This window comes from Mytilus edulis, chromosome 7 (assembly GCF_963676685.1).
Source record: "Mytilus edulis chromosome 7, xbMytEdul2.2, whole genome shotgun sequence".
NCBI classification, from domain to species: domain Eukaryota; kingdom Metazoa; phylum Mollusca; class Bivalvia; order Mytilida; family Mytilidae; genus Mytilus; species Mytilus edulis.
The window spans coordinates 72,924,627-72,948,147 of NC_092350.1; the positions used below are offsets into that span (position 1 = coordinate 72,924,627).

Here is a 23,521-nt window from a genome sequence, read left to right on the forward strand (position 1 = left end):
AATGCCACATCTCCTTATTTCGGATCTGATGGATTGATGTCTGATTTGTCTCTTTTTTATATTTAAATTTCGTATACTTATTTATATACATATTAAATGTAGTTTCGTAACCATTTAAAGTCATGTCAAAAGAAATCTGCATAGCAAGATCGTGGTTTATTTGAACACGTGAATGACAGAGTATGCATAGGCTTAAAAACCAAACAGCTTTATCGTGTAAAATCTTGGACGTCAGCATAGTTTGATTAGATTACAATAAGAATATTATGACACAGGCCGTTTCAGGTCTAGAGCTTAATTTCAGATATATAATTTATTTCAAGTCCGGTTTGTAAAAACACGAGAACCGACAAGCTTCAAAATCCTATACAAATATTATACGTGTATTGAAATTCTTTACATTTTAGAAAAGAAGACCGTGTGTTTCTACCTTCTGTTTAATGTTCTATATCAATAGTTTCATCTTTATTAAAATTATCTATTGCTATTTACATGTACATGTATGTGCCTGTTCAAGTGAATTCTGTAATCCATTTCAACTAGAATCCCTCAATTCAGACAAAAAATTCTCAAAATAAATTTTAAATGTTTCAATTATATATGTACATTTGTAATCATAAAATCCGTAATCAAATGTATGGTTTGAATCTTATAGTTTATTCTTTAAGCAAAACAGATTTAAACTAACTAGTGTAACAGTTACACATGTGTAATCATGTCTGACCTTGAATGAACGTTCGTATATACATGTAATACATTTGATACGCTCAACTTGTCAGTTAGCGCTTTTACGACATTCCTTGTCTTTCTAGCGGGTTGAAATTTCTATGCATACATGTATACAAATAGAAAGATTTAGAATCATATTCAAAACAGTGTAGCTGTGGCCATTGATTGACAACCTTAAATTATCCCATTGACTGGGGCAGATTATGTGAACGTTTGTCTGTAACAACCGCTGCTCACTATGTACTTGATAAAGACACTTAAACTGTGGGGTCACAAAAGGTTCTCAACACCTAAATAAAGAAGTTAGAAAAACTAATCAGGAATAACACGATGTTTTGATTTATATCAATAATATAAATCAAAACATAAAGTTATTCCTGATTAATTTTTCGAACTATTTTAATTTTAAAGGCGTTAAGAACCTTTGGTGACCCCACAGTTTAAATTCTATAATAAGTAAGTAGTGAGCAGTTGTCGTTGCAGACACACGTTCACCTAATCTGCCCCAGTCAATGGGATACTTTAAGGTTGTCAATCAATGGCCACAGCTACACTGTTTTGAATATGATTCTATATTAAAATTTGTCTTTGAATATGCCATACGAAAATAAAGGAGATGTGGTTTATTCGTCAATGAGACAGCAACCAAACGACACAATGAATTAAACAAAAGTATTCATACAGTACAAATCGCAATAATTCTACATGTATTTCAAAAAGAAACTCGTAACCTTGTAAATGATGATTTAGAAAATACTTTTTGGAGAAAAATGGCTAACCTCTTTAATAAATGAAAGGAAAATAGTACAGAAATATAGATATCTTTTTCTTTTTGTGTATTTAGGTTTGTGAATTAAAAAATAAAATCCGTTCCTTTCTCCAAGGTCCTTATCATACAAAAAGGCGATTCCCTGTTAAGGGAATTTCTATTTCAATTCATTTGTCTTTAAACAGACACTACATGTACTTCGATTAAATTCCAAATCTGATTGGTCAAACCTAATCTGTGGGCGGTCTTCCCGTTATCAGGTATATTATCATTGGTTTACATAGAAAGTCGAACGCCAATAGTAAACTAATGAACATGCAGAATACTAGTAACGATTTTTTAAATATATTTTCCTATATCAATGACCAGAGCTCTGATCAATGACTTAACTTAATCTATAACTCCGAATTTCTATTACAAAAACGACAATAGTTTCTTCTTTTTTCACGCAAATATACACGGTCCACTGCTTGCACTCAAATTCTCGTATTTGATTTGTTATATAATTAAAACAGGAACTTTCATAGATGTTTTAGTGAGCGTTTGTATGCATTCGATGGATAATTTATTGTTTTATCTTAAAGTCTTTGTTTTTATTAAAATATATTCAATATTTTTGAGAAGTTATTTAAGGTTTTATCAAATGAACATTTCATCTAAGTGTTAATTGTTAATAATTTTTTCATGTCCGTAGATATGGGTATTTTAACACCCTGAAGTACCCCAGTACACCCTGAGGCGAATTTATCCCCGGTTTTAGTCTGAATCAAGCGAGTTTTAGGGAAATACGCGTACAAAGTGTAACGTGAAAACAACGTTATAGTAGTCTCAGGTTAGATCGAAAGTGTACTCTCTGTTCTTTGAATATTACTGAAGATGAAGTCCATTTTGTTTTACAATGTGAATGGTGCAGAGACTTAAGGAGGCATTTTATGAAACCTTATTATTATAGACGTCCATTGTCGTTCAAAGTAGTGCAACTCCTCAGCACTAAAAATAAAAAAAAACATTTGCGTAATTTGTGTTAACTCTTGATTAATGCACTTAATCATAGGACCAAAATGTTATTGATCAATACTTGATATTTATTCGCTTCTCTGATGTAGTATGCCATGTTGTCATATTAAAAATGTATTTGTATTTATTGCACTGATAAGCTTAATGTCTGTGCTTAGAGTAATAAAGAGTTGGATAGAATTATCAGGACGCGCCGTTACATGGGATTATTTATCCACGACCGACGATTTTATTCTTTACCAATTAGCGTGTTGATTAGTCGTTTGATCTTTAATAATTATTAAAGAGTCGTGTCACGGTGATTAGCGATGGTGATAGATTTAATAGTTTATTAAAGTCAAATAAACACATACATGTACAAGTTTACTCGGTAAACAAATACAGACGGTTTCATTTGAAAAATATTAAACATATAAGGTTGCCAAAAAAAAATACTTAAAGTTTTGTTTCAATTATGTTATATATTTACAACCAATTGAAAAATCTCCACAAAGTCGTAAAATTTTCCATTCAATTTATATCTTTTGAAAACGGTAAATGAAATTACAGATCAAATTTGAAACAAAATGTGGCTTTCTTATGGATCAAAACCCCCTTTTGATAGCGTTGTCCACTTTTGTCTACTGCTAAACATTCTTATACTGAAGCAAGGTTCCGTTTGTAACGTAATTCATCGTTGAAAGTGTAGAAAAATCCGTCCGTTCGGAACAAATCTTAACTTGAGTACACAAGCCATTTTGCATACGGGCCCAGTTAGAAAGCCTTGAGGGAATATAAATAAAGTCTAAATAATGACTATACATGTATTTCCACCTAGGCCGCCTTGGTGCACTAAGCTCATGAAACTGCACTAAGCCCATGTTGGAACAGTCATATAAGCACCAAGGTCATTCAGTATGATAAAGTTTTGAATAAAGAGCATATATTTAAATTTTGGTGTAAATATATTCAGAAATTAAAAGCCTTATTAACATTATACCTTTGTAATTTGGCTTGTGAGAATAAAGATATATAGAAATGTAACTATATACCAGAGTTGAAATGACAAAGATTTAAGCAATGACAGGTCGCAGGACAGCCTTAAACGACGAGAAAATCCATATCGTCTAGTCATCTTTATGTATATTCATTGTTTTTTTTGTTCCAAAAGTTTAAAAAATTAGAGAAAATATTGTCATAACATGTAATGTAAATTTGACTGATAACAGTTTTTAAACAATTATATGTGTTTCAAATATGTTGTCAGCTGTTTACAAAGAACCTGCAAAATAACAAATTCCCTGTACTTTACCGAACTAAATATATTTAATCAGAGTCGGCAAAATAGCCACTGCCTTAATCATGATGATATGGAATTAAAAAATCTCTTATTTCCGAGCTTTTTTTTATACAAATAAGATGATGTGGTATGAAAACCAATGGGACAAATCTCCATCGAAGTCACAAGTCACAATTATAAAAGTAAACCATTTAATATCGGTCAAAGTACGGTTTTCAACACGGAGCCTTGGCTCACCAAACACGGTACGTTTAAAAACTGCTAATTAAGGACGCCTTAGTCGGTGCATTACCTTAGTGCACCAAGGACAGTCATATACAATGCCACTAAGGACTAGAAGGAGTGATGTTATATGTCTTTTTTTGTATAATTTTTCCATATTAAGATAGAGATTGATATTAAATGCATAAATTTCATAATCAAATTTTATAGAAAAATAATCATAAATAAAAGAAATATTCAACATTATTTAGGCACGTGCCAGTGTTTCTTTGATATTCCGAAAATCAGTGAACCGATTGACACGTTCCAAATAACAAAACAACTGATTAAACAATCATAATATTTTTATTTTAAATAATTAACAATTGTATCAAAAAAATGCTTAATATTTATAAGTAGATGTGTTGTTCTTATTTAAAATGAATAAAAGAACAAATAATGTTGCTTTTGTTTTATTTCATTCCCGACAAAGTTATTTGCAATAGGTGCATGAATTTGGTCAGTTTAGAGTGTGGTCAGCTTGTTAAAATGTTTATGTAAGAGATATCAAGACAAAAGGTCTGTTTACAAAGACTTCATACGGTACTCATGTGTTCGTAATTGTTCAACATTTGTTTTTTTTTTCTAAGAGTAAAGTTTAAAAAATCATTTATCGAGTTTTTGTTTCATTTTTAACTATATAAAAGAGACAAATGTTTTTGAAAAGGTTCCACAGTTTTAAGCATTATTTACGCAAATTTTCCGTTATGTGTTAATTCAGAGCTAAATATATAATTTTGACAGAAGAGAATGCGTCGTACGAATGCCTTACAAATATGACTTTACCATAGATATAGGAAGATGTGGTGTGAGTGCTAATTGCACATAATGTGAAAATATTAGTTTTTGTAATACAATAAAATCTGAACCTATCACGTGAAAAAATGAAAATAGCCGACAGAAATAATTTCATATACAATTTCTTTATATCTATTTTTCTTAAAGAAGAACAAGTATGTTATAAGGAAATCCGATTTTTTTACCAAATTGTCTCTTTAAGATATTGTTTGAAATGATTTATGAAATAATGACTATGTGCTTTACTCATTGTTGAAGACCGTACGGGGTCTTATGGTTATTAATTTCTGTGTCATTGTGTCTCTAGGGAAGAGTTGTCCAATCGAAACCGTCCAATCATACCACATCGTCTTGTCTATGTTGCATGTAGTAAAAAATTATTATCATAGCGAACTCGTTTTTGTCCAGAAATATATTGCTCGAACGTGTTTTTCATATGATAATAAATTTTAAATGAACCATAGCAAAGGCAAAAGATATAAACTCCGTCCAAATACGTCCGTTTACATGTAAGTTCAGTTTGGTTACATGTACATGTAGTAAATATCTTTTTAGCAAATGAGTTCGTTTGTGCCCTAAAATATATTGCTCAAACGTTTTCTTCATATTTAAAAAAAATTAAAAATGGTCGCATAAGATAATCTCTGTCAAACCAGTTCATATATGAACTCAATGTGGTTGCATGTAGTAAAGATTTATTATCTAATTGATTTCTTTTTGTCCAATAATACATTGCTTAAAGTCTTCATATATGAAAATAAATTTTGAAAAGTGCACCACAAGAAACAAAATAAAGTGTTTCAGCTCCATACCTTTCTATTGTTCGAACACTTTATTTTGTTATCAAATTTTTTATATATTTTAGTCTTTTATTAATTTGAACATCAAATTAAAAACCCGGCATTAGATATATTGCTCTGGTGACAAATTTATAATTCATATGAAATAATTACAAAATACACTTGAGAAAATACTTCATCATTCTGAAAAAAAAACATGAATAAAATTTCAACAACAATTCATTTATTAGTTTCCAACTTTACCAATCTTGTCGATTAAGCACTATAGATATAGGGGCAGAATCAATTTGCGCCAATTGCAGTTTTGAAAAGGTATTAATTGCGCCACTCTCTTTTATTTTGATAGTATTAATTGCGCCAATAAATGAAATGAAATTGCGCCACATTTACCTGTTAATATTTTTTACCTATATCATACCTGTACATGTTTTACCTATCAAGACAAGACAAGACAAGACAAATACTCTCACCACCGTGACTTGTTACATGTACATATGAAATATACAGCTTTTTAAAACACAAGTTAACAACAAGAGCCGCTCAATAAAGAGTTTTGAGAGACTATAAAACATTTTTTCTTAAAATTATAATACAAATACAAGTCAACTATCATGAGTATAAAATACATTTTCGCTTTATTAAAATTTCATAGCATATTTTGGCAGTATAAAATACCATATTTTCATTTGTAAAAAGAAAGAAAGAACTTCGTGCAAAACAAAAGCAACCGATATGTTGTCAGGGCGACCTTCAAAAATAATAAATTCAGAGCTCTTCAAAATTAAAAAAGAAAATTTAGAAAAGAAAGATTTAAAATATGTGCGTCAGTCAATGTATATATAGAGAGAAGAAAACTGATTCCGGCTCAACCTAAAAATCAAGAAGAATTTCACACAATATTGGATGATATTGGTGTTGTTACAAACAAAGATGATGACTTTGTATTATGTAACGATCCAGAAAGCGGGATGATTTTATTAGGATGCGAGGCTAATTTAAAATTTCTTTGTACAATGTAAGAGGATTGTTTGCTGATGGTACCTAGTCAATCATTTAGTTGTTATATATGAATAAAAGTAAATAGAATTGGCGCAATAAGATGATTATTTTATTGGCGCAAATGATACCTATGGTTTTGAAAATTAGTTGGCGCAAAAGAAGTATTGGCGCAAATAAGTTGTGGCGCAAATGAGTTACTTTTTGGCGCAAAAAGATATCGCCCAGATATAGCAGGATTCCCGTGTAATCAGTTGACACGTGTCAAACGGTTCATTGATTTTCGGCATATCAAAGAAAAACAGGCACGTGTCTAAATAATGTTGAATATCTCGTTTATCTAAGATTATTTTTTTATGCATTAGATATCAATATCTACCATAATATGAAAAGAAATTACATTTAATAGCACCCCATCTAGTCCTTAGTGACATGTTATAAGTCCTTAGTCCACTAAGGACTAAGGACTCCTTGGCAGTGTTTAGACGCACCCTACCATACAGCCCACTTAAATTAAATTTTAAAATTTTCACTTAAATTTCTTTAATATTTCGAATTTCTTATGTGTCAGAATAAAAAAAATTCATTTCAAATTTTTTTTATTAAAAGATTTTAAAATGTTTTAATTTTCTTTATCTCTTTTTAACCCCAAAATCTGCCATTTTCTCTTATAAAAAAAAACCTATTTTTAATGGCATTTAAGGTATAGCAAGGAGGTTATATTACGATATCATATCATAAACACCTCTACACTGCATTGCTACCAAAATTTCACCTGAACTGATAACAATCACGTGACATATGCGATTTATCCAATAGCCCGAACTGCTAGCGGTAACAGCCCGGTACATCAGAGGGCCATGTCAAGTGGGTGATAAACATGTCGGCTTCTTTATAATTTTATCATTTTTCTCTGATCGAACTGATATCCTGGGGATGCTAATTTTGTATCATGCAGAGTGTTCACTCTCCTCCTAATATAACCTCCTTAGGTATAGGTAACATATAAAATGTTGGCATTTGAGGAAGACACCGTTATTATATAATAACCTTTCTTTATTTCTTCATTTCTTCATGGATCAGTGGTTTTATTACCTGTTAATTACTTGCACGTGCTGTCGGACAAAACCTTTGATGACAGAAAAAATCATATTACGACAAAACAACAAAATGTACTGACAAAAATTCAGATATATTATCTTGCCAATGAGGAAAAAATACATCCGATGGTATGATTGTTTTATTCATAACACCATCCCACCATGGGCTTAGTGCAGTTTCAGGAGCTTAGTGTACCACGATGGCCTAGGTGGTGTTAGACGCTCCCGGTTAGAAATTTCTCATTATTTGGTAAAAGGATATTTATTACCTATCAAAATTGGTACGAATCATATTTCTCATTATTTGGTAAAAGGATATTTTTATTAGCTATTAAAATTGGTACGAATCATATTTCTTCTGACAAAATTATATCTGTTCCTTTAAAATAACCAATAAATTTCAGATTAGATTATAAGAACATTGGAAGTGAAGTCTCTGGAATAATTCGTATGTATAAGGGCTTTTGAACTTATAAATTTTGTATAATTTTTTATATATATATATATATATAGACTAATATAATAGCAGGATTGTTTCTTCTTATGGTTTCTTGTATACTAGTATTTGTCAACTATGAGGAATTATATTAAAAGAAATGACTCAGTACATATTAGATTCAAATTCTATTCTGTTTGGTTTTCTCAAATGCATATATGATATTTTACCGAGATTATATATAATGTGTATATATGCATCTTGTGTAACCTTTTGATTAAAACTATATTCATGCCGTAAATCTAGTTCTTTTTTATTAACTGTTAAGGAGGTATCTCAGCATTAAAAAGACGGGAAAAAAAACAAAAAACTTTGTAGCAGGTGTTCATGTATATAAAAGAAATACTGATAGCGATTAGGATAATAAAGTTCTCTTTGCATGATCCTCAAAAATGAATATCTGCCTTTTGAGTGGATACCATAAAGTCTTAAGTGATGGGTTGAAGCAAATTCAATACCTCATAGATAGTTGAACTGTCCTGACATCACAAATAAGCATCAATAAAATATGTCTATAAACCACAAAGAAACAAAACTACAGTAACCGATGTAGTCGTAATTGCGTGTCGATATCTTGTCAATCGTATGGTTGTTTTATCCGACTAACTAACTTGATACGGAACATATTCTTATTTTTTTTTAAATTACCGTGGTCTGTTGTTTTTAAACTGTTAATATTGGAATTAGATATAAAGTCAAAGTTGAAATCATAAATAAATGTTACGTGAAAATTGTTTTCGAAAATCTTATTTGTTCATAATTCTTTAAAGTAATAATTTTTATCTAAATAAATTCTGATCTTCCCTCATCCGATCACCAGCATGACTAAAGGTATTACTTCCAAAGGTATTGTGAGGGGTGTGAGGTGACACGTCCAGGTATTCAAGCGATTTCCTGTCGGTCTTGCAAGTTCATGCATCGTTTCACTTCTGCAGGTATTGATCAGTGTACACGGCCGATAACTTATAACTTTCCATTTTAAATTATCAGATGTATAATATACAACTGTCATACTTGTCATTACTAAACTCAAACGCTTGTTTATAAATAACTTATCTGGTGTAAAGAATATTATTCATAAAAATAAAAATAATACCAAAAAAATAAGATTTGATGAAATTAAAATCACATAAATATTTTTTCCAAGGGTGAATTTTGGAAAATGTAAAATATACTCATTGTCAATAGTGAAGGACAGATTGGAACATACCAGAAAAAATGATTTAAAAAATGTACGCACTTGTCGACGATTCGTTTATACGACTGGGTAGAAAGTTATGCCGGAACTATAGCGCAATTTAAAATATATACATGTATACATTGAACATAAGAAAAAAATTTATTTCGAATAAATTGGGGTAAAAGTTTTGTAAATAGACTAGTCCACGTATGCCAACAGTATGTAATCATCGAATGTCGATAGACTATTGTATACCAGAAGAAGAAGAAGAAGAAGAAGAAGAAGAGAACCAATTTGATTTAAATACAGGTCGATGTATAACTTGCTTTGGTTCATTGAAGTTGTGGACATAGTAAAATCACAGATTTATATTTCAATAAGATTGTTCTCGAACAAAGGAAAGAACTCGTCATCACATTTGTTGTATATGCCACTGGACGAACACTAATTATAACCAAAGGATGGGAATATTTTGCTGGGAAACTATTGAGTATCAAAGTTTCGAATTAATTTCGGGATTTATTTTCTTTTTTGGTATTCAATAACAGAAAAAAGAATAAATTACTTGTCCGCTAAAAAGGGGTATTCTTGTCAGATAAAAGACTTTTGGTTATATTTAAAAAAAAAAATATGACATTAAATTGGTTCTGTCTTTTTTTTTAAATCGTTAAAAAGTTGTGTGTGTAAGGTGTACGCCACAAGAACCCTGTAATACTAGTACGAGAGTATAGCATGTAAACATTCCTTCTCAATAATATGGTTGTATTGGAAATATTTTCATACAGATTGACAACTCATAGTCCGATATGCATGTAATATTTGCCACATGACGCCCATAGTTCTTTCTACCATCATCATCTTATTCTTTGATATTGCTGTAAATTAACATCGATGGTTCACACCCAAACAAAATGGGAGTAATGTACCTTCAGAGCTTCTCCGTGTTATACACTTGTGAAACTTAATATATAGACGAAATTTCTGTATTAAAATGAATCTACATCTCACAATCAGGATTTTCAAATAACGATTTTGAGTAATTTCCTTACAAATCAATATAAACGTATGGCAAGATATAACCATGAAGGAATTTATAAAAAAGAAGATGTGGTATGATTGCCAATGAGACAACTATCCACAAAAGACCAAAATGACACAAACATTAACAATTATAGGTCACCGTACGGCCTTCAACAATGAAAAAAGCCCATACCGCATATAGTCAGCTATAAAAGGCCCCGATAAGACAATGTAAAACAATTCAAGCGAGAAAACTAACGGCCTTATTTATGTAAAAAAATGAATTGTTTTTGTCAGACGCAAGAACTCATCACTATCATAAACGTTTACGTATATATGCATGTAGTTTCAGAACATGCGGTCGATGTCGATAGTCCGTTTTCTAACTATTCAGAGTTAGACATGTCACTTGTTCCTTTTTGGAAGCCTACATATTTCCCCGTCCAACGATGGGAACTCTTTCTGGTTGTGTTGACTATAAATGCTTGTATGGTAATTCTGTCGTTTATCTATACAAGTGGTTGCATTTCCTCTCCTTTCCTAACAAACAAACTAACGAAACGCTACTAGTCTGCTTTCTCTGGAGCTCATCCTCAATGGCGCTTATACGTCAGGAAACTTACATGTATACTAATAATGATTGTTTTAAGAACAACGATGTAGGGACGAACTATTCTAAATTCGTCAATATCAGTTATGCATGTCTAAAATATAAGTTTTATTACAACTACTGTATTACTTATTTGGATTAAAGACGGCTATCATGTTCAACAATGCACATTAAGATTTGAATACAAGTTAAGAAATTCCGGTAAAGTCAATGATATCAAACAGATGTGCAATGGTATATCAAATTGGGTAATATTGCATTCAGTTTTATTAAAGATTAAAACTACTATTTTTTACTTCATATTTGAATCTTTACGCCAATTGCCGCTAAGAAAGTAATCAAAATTGTTTCCTGTTATTTTTTTACACTTTCGGAATTACGAATCTGAATTTTATTTTCAATTAATTTACACAATTTAATTATTGTATCTTTATTCTCATCGTGTATTAAATCTTAGTGGATTACCACATCATACTCTTTCTAATCCTTTCTGTTTATCCTTTCCAAATAACAACATTCATACCTGTGTACGCTTGAACTCACACCTGCGGCTAAATAGCTACAAGGTAAACGAATTGACCTCAAGCCGAGAAATATACAGTGACCTTTACAAAATAATATACACACGCTGCTCACACATAAGTTGCATTGAAATGATAATCAAAACAATAACGGTAAATAGAACTGAAATATTTTCAGTTCAATATCAGTAAAAATGTTCAATAAATATTTTATGAAAAAAATCTCAACAATAATTAATGAAATTTTTTCGAAAACATTTACTAGAGATAATTTTATAGGAGTTTAATTCAATCAATACAAAACGGTATATGCATATTCATTTTCGTTCATTCTTATATTGTGGTTAATAACTACGACCATTTGTCAGCTGTGCGCTTTTAATTACGTATATTGTCGATAAGCTATAAGAGTTAAACAGATTTTATTTTTTCCCAGAATTCAACAAATCGGGCTAATACGTCACGACCCACTCGAGAATTCAACCAAAAAAGTTACAAATACTTGATTTTCTCCGTTATTAGAAGGAATATAAATTTAAAACTTTGCAAATGTGTTTTTTATGTTAAGATGAACATAATTAGATGATAAGTAAAAAATCGCGGAATTTCCCTTTAACAACTATAGGTCACCGTACGGCCTTCAACAATGAGCAAAGCCCATACCGCATAGTCAGCTATAATAGGCCCCGATAAGACAATGTAAAACAATTCAAACGAGAAAACTAACGGCCTTGAGTAAGCATTCAAATTTTCCCGCAATTTTTGGAAAACCTTCTTGAGATATTCTTTTGCAACGTTGACACAAATTATTGGTATCCTTGATATAATATTGATTATATATTTGTAACGACAAAATATTTTCACATCATTTATCTACATGACTGTTCCTTCAAAAATATTTTCATTAATATGCATAAGCGATAAGGAATGTTATTTTGCACTTGATAATTTCCACGTTATTATACGAAATACGTCCGGTTATCAACCAAAAACGCAAGTAACGTGGGTACAAATGTCTGCGACAGTTTAATTTTCAATTTTAAAGTCCGATATCGGCAAGATAAAATCAGAAAACCCATGAGCTACTATGCGAGAATCTTTTTCTCTAATGATTAAAAAATAAATAAATGTTGTTAAGCGAAATCTACTTCGGTAACCTTCCACATTCCACAAACTTGTCAATTTTATTATCACCTGTTGGCAAAGTTGATTCATTCGGTGAACTGGTAAAGGTTATTACCCTTAAACGTCTCTTACAAAGATAAAAAGTGCATGAAATATTGCAAACTAATTTACAAAAAGATTTTATTGGAATAAACCCCTTAAAAAGCATCAAACGTATCCGAAAATCACGAGTAATATCTAGAATTGTGCATACTTCTTCCCACCGTTTACCGGCGTGGGCATTGTATGTCCACGGCTGTCCTCGGTATAGGGTGGACACCACGCCCACGGCTGTCCTCGGTATAGGGTGGGCAATACGCCCACGGAAGTCCACGGCATAGGGTGGGCACCACGCCCACGGTGGACAACGGACGTGGACAGAGAGTGGACGGCATTGGTTTGTCCACCGTGGGCGAGTGGAAATGACAAAGTCCACCTGGACTGTAGTGTATAGTTGAAGCAAACTAAAGTTAATAAAACTGAAACAAATTTGTGATGTCAATAAGTATAGACGAATGCATAAACAGACAAGGGTAACACTTAATGACCCTCCAGTAACTTCAGGGGCATAAAGATTGACTTAGTCATTTAGCAGAAAATTTCTGCAGTCCAATAAATAGTTTCTTACATTGAACCCTGAGTTTGGGCAGAAATAATATTAATAAATCAGGTTGAAATTGTTAGACCATGCAATTCTATGGTCATGTTCTACAGCAACTTAAACAGTTACCTTGACGACCAATGACCCAGTCTGAGCAGCATTAGTATCAATCACTCTAAAGACAAGATTATACGACTCAGCAACTTCAAAGTTAAGTTCTGTAGCCAGGGTCACTAGTGCTTGTGTTGTTGTGATGGTGAATGTTTCCATAGCTGCATTATTTGGCTCTGGGGTCTGTGTGTTACTCGTACAAGCTGAAAGTACAGGAGGCAAGTTAATGACAAAGGTACAAAAATGCTGAAATTACAAAGTTAAAAAAATAAAAGTGTGCTTGCTTTCAGAACAGATGATATGCTTTGCCGAATGAAGATGTTTAAAGCTAAACATATAAAAGTCCGTCACTTTTAACCCCCTTTATTTAAGATATTCATTTTTTGTCTGTTTGGAGACTAAGATATATCAAATTTTGGTCTTCCAAGTATCAAGATGGTAAAATTACAATCACATTAATATGTGATCAACAGAAGACATTAAGTTAACATAAACAAAACAGCAACCAAACTACAAAAATAATCAAAATACATCTAAAGGGAAATGTACAAGTCTTCAACAATAAACAGATACTGTAAATCCAGAAATCATTGCATTCATTCATTATTGCAAATTTATAAGAATGGACAAAAATACAAGATATATTATGGACACAGATGTAAGAATGAGAGTTTTTATTAAAACTGTGACATTCATCTAGCCGCAATACTCACAACAATAAAAACCTCACAATAATTTTTGATTCACAGTATCAAGCTTATAATCAAATCATTCTAAAACTATAAAGATATAATAAATTTCACAGAAAATATCAAAGATCAACATAAAATTCTAAATTACCAAAAATAAACTTGAGATATGACATAAGACCTTTACTGTTATTCCATATACTAGCTGTAGGACCTATTAAGAATGCAATATATCTATATAAACCTACCAATATACTGGAGACTGGTGCCAGTAACAGTGACATAATTATAAGTAGGTGGAGCTATTGTTGTTGCTGCATTTTGATTGGTTGTTGTGTCATCTTTGAATGCAAAATGTCGAGCTTCATTTCCTACAAAATAATAGAATTAAGATGCACTTTAATAATAGAATTAAGATGCACATTTAACAACTTATTTCAGATGATCTGTCTCACACTTCAAAGTAATCTTTTAGCTATAGTGTTGATTTTGCATTCCCTCAATCTGCTTTGGCAACTTTCAGCTCAGGCTTCTCAGTGGCTGAAGCAAATTAATGTTTCTATGACCATCTTTACTTCAAATCTTTGAATATCTAAATCCTGATCAGGACTCTTTCATGTATGCATCTAGATCTTAATTCACTTCCATGTCTCTTGCTAACATCAGGTTTTTTTTGTTTATATGAACTCATACACATATATATGTTTTATCTTGGTATTTATTTATTTATTCATTTAGAGCTTCTGATATCTTTCTTAGTTTAAGTTAGCAAGACATGTTTACCCTTCTCAAGCTCCTGATATCATTCTACATTTTATAGATTTTTAAGAAAGCATATAAAATTAATGGGAAATAACTCTTTAATAATCAGTGATATTGTATCTTTGTGTCAACTATTTTCATATTACATGTATATTCTAGTCTTCCAAGTAACAAAGATTTCATTCCTTTTTTTTTTTTATATCTAAGAGCATTGATGGAAATGACTGACCAAAAAACAATACTAACAAGAATGTGTCCAAAGTACAAGGATGCCCCACTCGCACTATCATTTTCCATGTTCAATGGACCGTGAAATTGGATAAAAAATATAATTAGGCATTAAAATTAGAAAGATAATATCATAGGGAAAATGTGTACTAAGTTTCAAGTTGATTGGACTTCAACTTCATCAAAAACTACCTTGACCAAAAACTTTAACCTGAAACATGCACTTTCATTTTCTATGTTCAGTGGATCGTGAAATTGGGGTCAAAAGTTTAATTTGGCTTAAAATTAGAAAGATCATATCATAAGGAACATGTGTACTAAGTTTCAAGTTGATTGGACTTCAACTTCATCAAATACTACCTTGACCAAAAACTTTAACCTGAAGCGGGACAGACGGACGAACGAATGGACGGAGGGACGAACGGACACACAGACCAGAAAACATAATGCCCCTCTACTATCGTAGGTGGGGCATGATAAAAAGAGTTTCATCCCCTTACTGAAATTTATCCCTTTGAAAATTGATCTACACATCTCTCAGTGTTAACTTTCCATGGTATTCAAATTTCAAAAGAACCCATCTTATATTTTGTTGTCTGCCCCATGCATACATTCTCTTAGGAACTCCATTTTGTTTTATCTTCACTCATAACACAGTGGGTCCTCCACCTTTTACAGGTAATTAAAATGTTTTAATCTTTTTAAAAGGACTAAGGATTTCAAACCACTATAGATAAGACATTAAAAAAAAAGATGGATAAAAACTGACCTTTATAAAGTTCTATTGTGTATGGTGGCCCTGATGTGAAGATGTCCCATAATGTAAACTCTCCCACTAAACCATTCACATGTAGATTCTCAGCAGCCGTATATTTATAATGCATGGGTTCTGTATCACCAACATGATTAGTGAGATAGACACTGTCAAAATGGAGTAATAACTGAGAAGAACATCCCGCTCGTTCCACATGGAATATTTCAAACAGGTACGAATCATCCACCTGCAAAAACAAGTGAGAAATAATGTGGATTCACTTTATTTTCTTGGAAACCAGTTTTCTAGATTGAAGAAAATTTTTATTTTCTTGGTTTTGCAAAATTTTCCAGGAATTGACAAGAACCAGTAATCCTATTGAATGGCCTTGTACATGGGTATTTTTTTCAAACTTAAATTGACTGGGTAAATATTAACCTTTTTAAATTTCTTAATGTATTATTTTTGAAAGTATAAGAAAATTGTATGTCTAAATCATATTTATAAATATATTAGCCTGCAATATGAATAGTTTACATTTTGAATCAATTTCCTAGAAATATGGGACTTTTTAAACAAGTTTCATAATTTCTAGGGCCAAAATTATGAATTAATGAACCAACTTCGATAAACTTTTGAGTTCGTGGATTCCCATCACAGAATCTAATTTGACCCAAAAGCCCCGAATAATAAAGATGTATTGGATAAATAAATTATACCCAAGTAATTCAAACCTTTGTTTTTTGTAATATTATAAAATCCATCAGCATTCCCAAACCACTTTAATATTCATATTTGGTGGTGCTCCTACTAAAGGAGGGAGATACAGAACATACATACATATCCCAAAATCCAAGCTAATTGTGATTCACCAATAAAAAGTACATTCTTTGTAATTATAAAATGATATCAAACCTCTAAATCCAACGAGACAGTAGAAGCCAAGGGAGTTAATCCCGTACAGACACCTCCTACAATGGTGCCTTCTTCTAATGTTAAAGTTCCTCCTCCTAAAATAAGTAAATAATGTTACTTAGATGCCATTGAATCTAACTTTGATACACTAAATAAATTGTGAAGATTTTTTTTGAATTTTTGACAATTCAGTCTTTTTCTTAACTTCTTTTCTAGCTTTATATTTGTCTGGTAGTGTCCCTCCCTTCCAATTTCCACACTATTCTAATGGGTTGCTATGATCATATTCAATTTATCTAAACTTCATTTTGTTTGTAGATTTGTCTTTAGTGAATTTTTTGTATTTGTAAATCTGAGAATGTATTGTAATCTTAGCACATATATAACATTTAAAGACATTTGTTTTAAATATTTTTCAGTGGTAAATGAATAAAACAACAGTTATAGTCAATTATAGATAAAGAAAATGTTTCTAACCATCAAAGATTCATTATTTAAAATAATATAATCTAATCAGCATGTAGCAATGTATGCTTTTGAAATTATTACCCAGAATGCTGTTAGATTCAGAAATTTCAAGATTACCCACAATACCTCTCGACTTCCTATTTACCTGTTGCAGCAGCTGCAGATAAATCAACAGTCTGACATGCCACACTGGCTGATGCTCTATTGGCAATGATTTCTATTACCAATACTTTGTTGAGAAATACCCATAATTCCTCTCCTCCACCAACAGTTATCTTTTCACTTCCTGAAAACTTCAGCCCAGTTCTTATGGCAGAAGTATAACTGGAAAACATATAAAGACATGATACAAAACCATAGAGATCAATAATTTCTGATCGTGTGGTATTATTATTATTTGTGAGATGCCAATTTTTGTTTATTTTTAATGGGTTCATGCTAATCACACATATAAATGTTAAATGAATTACAAATATGTTCTTCAAGTTTGTATGCAGACTTTGATTTGTTATATATTTTTCTGTTTTGAGTTGAGCCTTTTTCAACTAATTTGTATAGTTCGTTCTTTTGTTGTACTGTTTCACTACTGTCCCAAGTTAGCAGGAAGGTTGGGATCCCGCTTACATGTAGCCCCACCACATTCTGTATGTATGTGTATGACCCAAATCAGGAGCCTGTTATTCAGCAGTTGTTGTTTGTCGCTGTGTTACATATTTGTTATTCGTTCATTTTTTTGTACACTAATTAGGCTTTTACTTTGCTTCTTTGAATGGTTTTAAATTTGTGATTTCTGGGCCTTTTATAGCTGAAATGAATAGTATGATATAGATCTCTTATAAAACTCTATCAAAGTCACTCACACAATAAAAGTAGGTCACAGTGACTCAATGTTAGTACATGAACTAAAGAAGCTTTAAAAGTGCTTGACTAGATAGGAAAATATATCTATAAACTTTTTTAAATGTAATAATTAGAAGACTTACAAAAAGTTATGGAGAATGCCACCACAATCTGTCTGACCTTCTGCTCCATACCCAGAATCATCAGCCAGGAAGTAGGAATCACTATAGTAACTGAAAAATACAGATGGTAAATGAAAAAAACCTAACAACTCATACCTTTTTTTTTAAATTAGCTTCTTTTTAAGATGAATATACCCTCTAGTATTTTAATTTTTAGTTTTCAAAATATTTTCTTTTGAGATATCCCAGCAATTTTCTATTCCAATAGCCACAAACTTCATCATCAAACTTCAACTTCAAAAAATCAATCAAACAGACCCCAATTTAATTCTATATGTCACATAATACTTCATAACATGATAAACATAAGTCTTTAAGGTGGTACCTAACACTACAGGGAGATAACTCTGTAAAGTCAGCTAAACGTTTTAATTACGTTGTGTTGTAAAGGGAATATTAAGCTTCTCTGTGATCAAAATTGATTTTTGTCAAACTGCTATATAACTCGTGTATTTTTTCTAATAAAATGGTTGGTTCATAATTTTTAAAATTTTAATATTTTTGTTAGAGGGTCAAAGAAAATACTTTGTCAAAATTTTATGAAAATTAAACGAGCCAAATCAATTTTAGTGAAAGTGTTGGGTACCACCTTAAAATCAATATATTTTCTAACTACAGTAAAACCTGCATCAAAAGTAACTGATTAACAGACTGCCATAATGTGGGTTTTACTGTACTTACTTGTGTACATCAGATCCAGATGAACTGTCCACAGTCAAAACAATTTCTCTATCCAGCTTTATATTAGCAGTAGTATCTCTGAACCAATCAGAGAATGTGTCAGAAGTGGGATCAGTAGATATGGCTGGCCAGGACCCAGTAGGACTGATCACATGGTATGGGTTTGATGGTGTCATTGATGCAGCTGTTCCAAAGTCATCATTACTGATGGTAAAATCATACACACTGACAGGAAGGGAATTAGCAACTGAAATTAGAAAGAAAATTGGTTACCATAATAAATATGTTAATCATGGATGTGTCCCTAGTACAAGGATGCCCACTCGCTCTATCATTTTTTTTTATGTTCAGTGGACTGTGAAATTGGGATAAAAACTCTAATTTGGAATTAAAATTAGAAAGATCATATTATTAGGAACAATGTATACTAAGTTTCAGGTTGATTGGACAACTTCATCAAAAACTACCTCGACCAAAAACTTTAACCTGAAGCGGGACAGACAAAAGAACCAACGAACAAACGGACTGACGAACAGACGAAAGGACGCACAGACCAGAAAACATAAATGGTTTCAGCTTTCACTATACCTGATGTATTGGATTGTGTTTGTCTGATATAAACTGTTTCTGGTATACTCTTGGCTGAAGTATAACCATTAACTTCAAGTTGTATAACACAGTCATAGGAATTCAAGGGAAGTAACCCATCAGTATCTTTGAATGTTACTGATGCACTATGGGAAGTTGATGGTATGGTTACAGTAACAGTTTCAGTCTTTGTCAGTGTAGCAGCTGTGGTACTGGTACAAGTTACTATATAGTTCCTGAAAAGAAACCAGTTTTTATTTCAAATTCAAATTGCCAAAATTGCAAAAGCATAAACATGTAATTAATCCTGAAGTTGGGGTAAAAACTCTTTTTTGCATTAAACTTAGAAAAATCATATCATAAGGAACATCAAGTTGAAATTTTGTTTCATTAGCTCATCAAATTTAATTTCAGTTTCATGAATGGGGGTACAAGTTAAAAGTGCCTTCCAACCACCCATATGATTGATTTTTTCAATGTTTTATGATAGACAGATTAATCTGTTCAATCAATGTCAATGGCAGTGTTGCAAAAATCAATTTGTGACGATAAAATGCTGATTGATGTAAGGTAATTATAGTGTATTTACCATGTTGCCACATTAGCTCCTACAGCTTCAATTGTGTCATTAGTATCAAACACAGCATAAAGACTTGATGGCCGATTCCACTGTATTTTCATTTCCGTTGACGAAACTGCAGTTCCTACAATATTCTCTGCACCTAAAAAAAATAAAAGTAAGCTGTTGAAAATTGTCAGACAGCTGGACCTGACCAGCTAATTTTGATACTTGGATTATTTCATTATGTGCTGCTGAGAACTGTTTTGTATCAAATCACAAAAGGTATGGAAAGCCTAATATACATATATTTCCACTGCTCTGAATCAACAGCAAAATTGGTTGTATCTCAAAAGTTATTGTGTTTAAATATCTTTTAGGGTAAGACTTGTATCTTGTTTGACCTCCTTTAAAAGTTATAAAGAATGAATATTTTTTTGACAAAAACCTTAAGATTAAGTGGCATTCCAAAATAAAAATTGATTGTTAGTGCTTGTGGTTATAGAAAAGTGCCTCATACCCCTTCCCCCCTTAACATTTAACCCCAGAAAAGCCCTAAATCTATACCACTTACTGCACTGGAATTTCTTGGTATCATTCAATGTATCAAAATATTTAAAACTAGTAGAGTTGACAAGTCCTGCTTCAAATGTAACACCTGCTAGAGCAGATGGACTAGCACATGTACCACCAGTAACTGTGTCCTTCACATAGTACAGACTGTATGCCGTACTACATTCACAACCTAAGGAATTTCCTGTCAAATTCCTGTAAAAATAAAACAACAAAGAGTAGCATTATGCTCTTAATTTAAGGGCAAACCAATTAACCAAAAACTTCTTATAAAATTATTTTGAGATTTTTATAAATGCAAAAAATGCAACTTTGTTAGAATCACAATAATAAAAACTTGCATTTTGATATATGATTCATATATCTTTATGCAAATTTCCTGAAATTTCAATAATTAAATTTGCATTTTCCTCTATTCTGTAAAAATCGAAATAATAAATACATGCAATAATTTCTGAATTCACAGTAAATTATATTTAATGTATAAATTAAACATGTCCAATTTATATACCCTTCTCAAGGTATGAATAATTTCTGCCTATGCTTCTTCAAAAATTTTCTCATTCAAGAATGTTCATTATACATCCTTTAAAATTCACTGATACTAATTTAGTTGGTTAGCAAAAGAAAGTTGTAATTTTGTAGTTTTGCCAAAGCCTGCATTAAGCATATAGAAATTCTGTACTATATTGAGCATTTAAATTCATGGTTATTTACATATGAAATCCAAAAAAAATTGTATTCAACCAAAATAATGAATCCACAGTTTACTATGATACTTACACAACTATGCTGTTATTGACTGGGAATCCTCCTAAAGTTTCTATCATGTTACCTCCAAGGTTAAGAGAGGTCAGTGTCTCCATGGAAATGGCTGGGAAGTAGGACAGCTGGTTACTGCTCAGGTCCAGAGTCTCAAGTTTATCTAAACCGTTAAATGATCCTTCCTCTATATACTGAATCTCATTATTTTGTAACAACCTGGGAAAAAAATACAAGGTATGAATAAGTAGCTAATTTTTTAAACATCCAAATTTGTACCAAATAATGAACACAAGGCTAAGCAGTAGTACTGAAACTTTTCACTTTCCGTTAAGCTATAATCAACATGCACAGTTTTTTTAAGTAGTTATCTCTCTCTTTTAGAAATAAATGCATCTACCAGGGGTTTTATGACACTATGTCAACATAGGTCAGCTGATAGCTATTGTGTATAGGTAATCGGTAGTCACCCTGGCACCTTAACAAAATATCATAGAATACTCTGTAGCCAAAGTAATGCCACAAAGTAACAAGAGGCTGTCACAATGACAGCAAACCGGATTTATTAACATTTATTTGTGTCCTGGCAATATCACAAGAACCACAACTGATGAACGGTAAAAGTGAAAATTGTCAATATCAAATTTCACCTCCATTTTTTCATCAGTATCAACATATCAAAATTTGAAAAGCTTAGGTTGAATGGTTCATGAGTAAATGCAACAACATGAAAAGAAACACCATTTTTCGATCTTTCAAGAACCATAACTCCTGAACGGTAAAGTCAAAATCCTCATTATTGAACTTGACCTCCATTTTGTCATCAGTAACAACATATTAAAATTTGAAACGCTTTGGTTGAACAGTTCATTAGTAAATGCACGGATACGACTGGAAACGCCATTTTTCAATCTTTCAAGAACCATAACTCCTGAACGGTAAAAGTCAAAATCATCATTATTGAACTTGACCTCCATTTTGTCATCAGTAACAACATATTAAAATTTGGGAAGCTTTGGTAGAACAGTTCATGCGTAAATGCACGGACACGACTGAAAACACCATTTTCAAACTTTCAAGAACCATAACTCCTGAACGGTAAACGTCAAAATCGTAATTATTGAACTTGACCTTCATTTTGTTGTCAGTCATGTCAGTAACAACATATTAAAATTTTAAAAGCTTTGGTCAAATGGTTCATGAGTAAATGCACGGACAACATTTGGTTGCCGCCCGACCGCCCGCCTGCCATATATCCCCAAATCAATAACCGACATTTTTGTCATAAAAATCCGGTTAAAAATGTATATTCTAGTCATGAAAATGTAAATACTAGAGGCTCTAAAGAGCCTGTGTCGCTCACCTTGGTCTAAGTGAATATTAAAAGAAGCAGATGGATTCATGACAAAATTGTGTTTTGGTGATGGTGATGTGTTTGTACATCTTACTTTACTGAACATTCTTGCTGCTTAAAATTATCTCTATCTATAATGAACTTGGCCTATTAGTTTCAGTGGAAAATGTTAGTAATAATTTACAAATTTTATGAAATTTGTTAAAAATTGACTATAAAGAACAATAACTCCTAAGGGGGTCAATTGACCATTTCGGTCATGTTGACTTATTTGTAAATCTTACTTTGCTGAACATTATTGTTGTTTACAGTTTATCTCTATCAATAATAATATTCAAGATAATGACCAAAAACAGCAAAATTTCCTTAAAACTAACAATTCAGGGTCAGCAACCCAACAACGGGTTATCCGATTCATCTAAAAATTTCAGAGCAGATAAATGTTGACCTGATAAACAATTTTACCCCATGTCAGACTTGCTCTAAATGCTTTGGGTTTTGAGTTATAAGCCAAAAACTGCATTTTACCCCATGTTCTATTTTTAGCCATGGCGGCCATCTTGGTTTGATGGCCAGGTCACCGGACACATTTTTCAAACTACTAACCCAAAAGATGATTGTGGCCAAGTTTGGATTAATTTGGCCCAGTAGTTTCAGAGGAGAAGATTTCTGTAAAATATTACTAAGATTTACGAAAAATGGTTAAAAATTGAC

General features: G+C 31.9%; 1 protein-coding gene across 2 annotated transcripts in view; it reads right to left on the minus strand.

Moving 5' to 3' along the window:
* Positions 1-23,521, minus strand: part of LOC139482161 (uncharacterized) — a 114,864-nt gene that overhangs the window by 26,746 nt on the left and 64,597 nt on the right. For both annotated transcript variants that reach the window (XM_071265861.1, XM_071265862.1), the window contains exons 24-34: positions 21,475-21,672; positions 20,693-20,886; positions 20,149-20,281; positions 19,560-19,795; positions 18,972-19,218; positions 18,252-18,341; positions 17,414-17,592; positions 16,801-16,895; positions 15,901-16,132; positions 14,390-14,512; positions 13,471-13,655 (exon numbers count right to left, since the gene is read on the minus strand). In XM_071265861.1, coding sequence (XP_071121962.1) covers positions 13,471-13,655; positions 14,390-14,512; positions 15,901-16,132; positions 16,801-16,895; positions 17,414-17,592; positions 18,252-18,341; positions 18,972-19,218; positions 19,560-19,795; positions 20,149-20,281; positions 20,693-20,886; positions 21,475-21,672 — 1,912 coding nt within the window. The remainder of the gene's footprint in view (positions 1-13,470; positions 13,656-14,389; positions 14,513-15,900; positions 16,133-16,800; positions 16,896-17,413; positions 17,593-18,251; positions 18,342-18,971; positions 19,219-19,559; positions 19,796-20,148; positions 20,282-20,692; positions 20,887-21,474; positions 21,673-23,521) is intronic.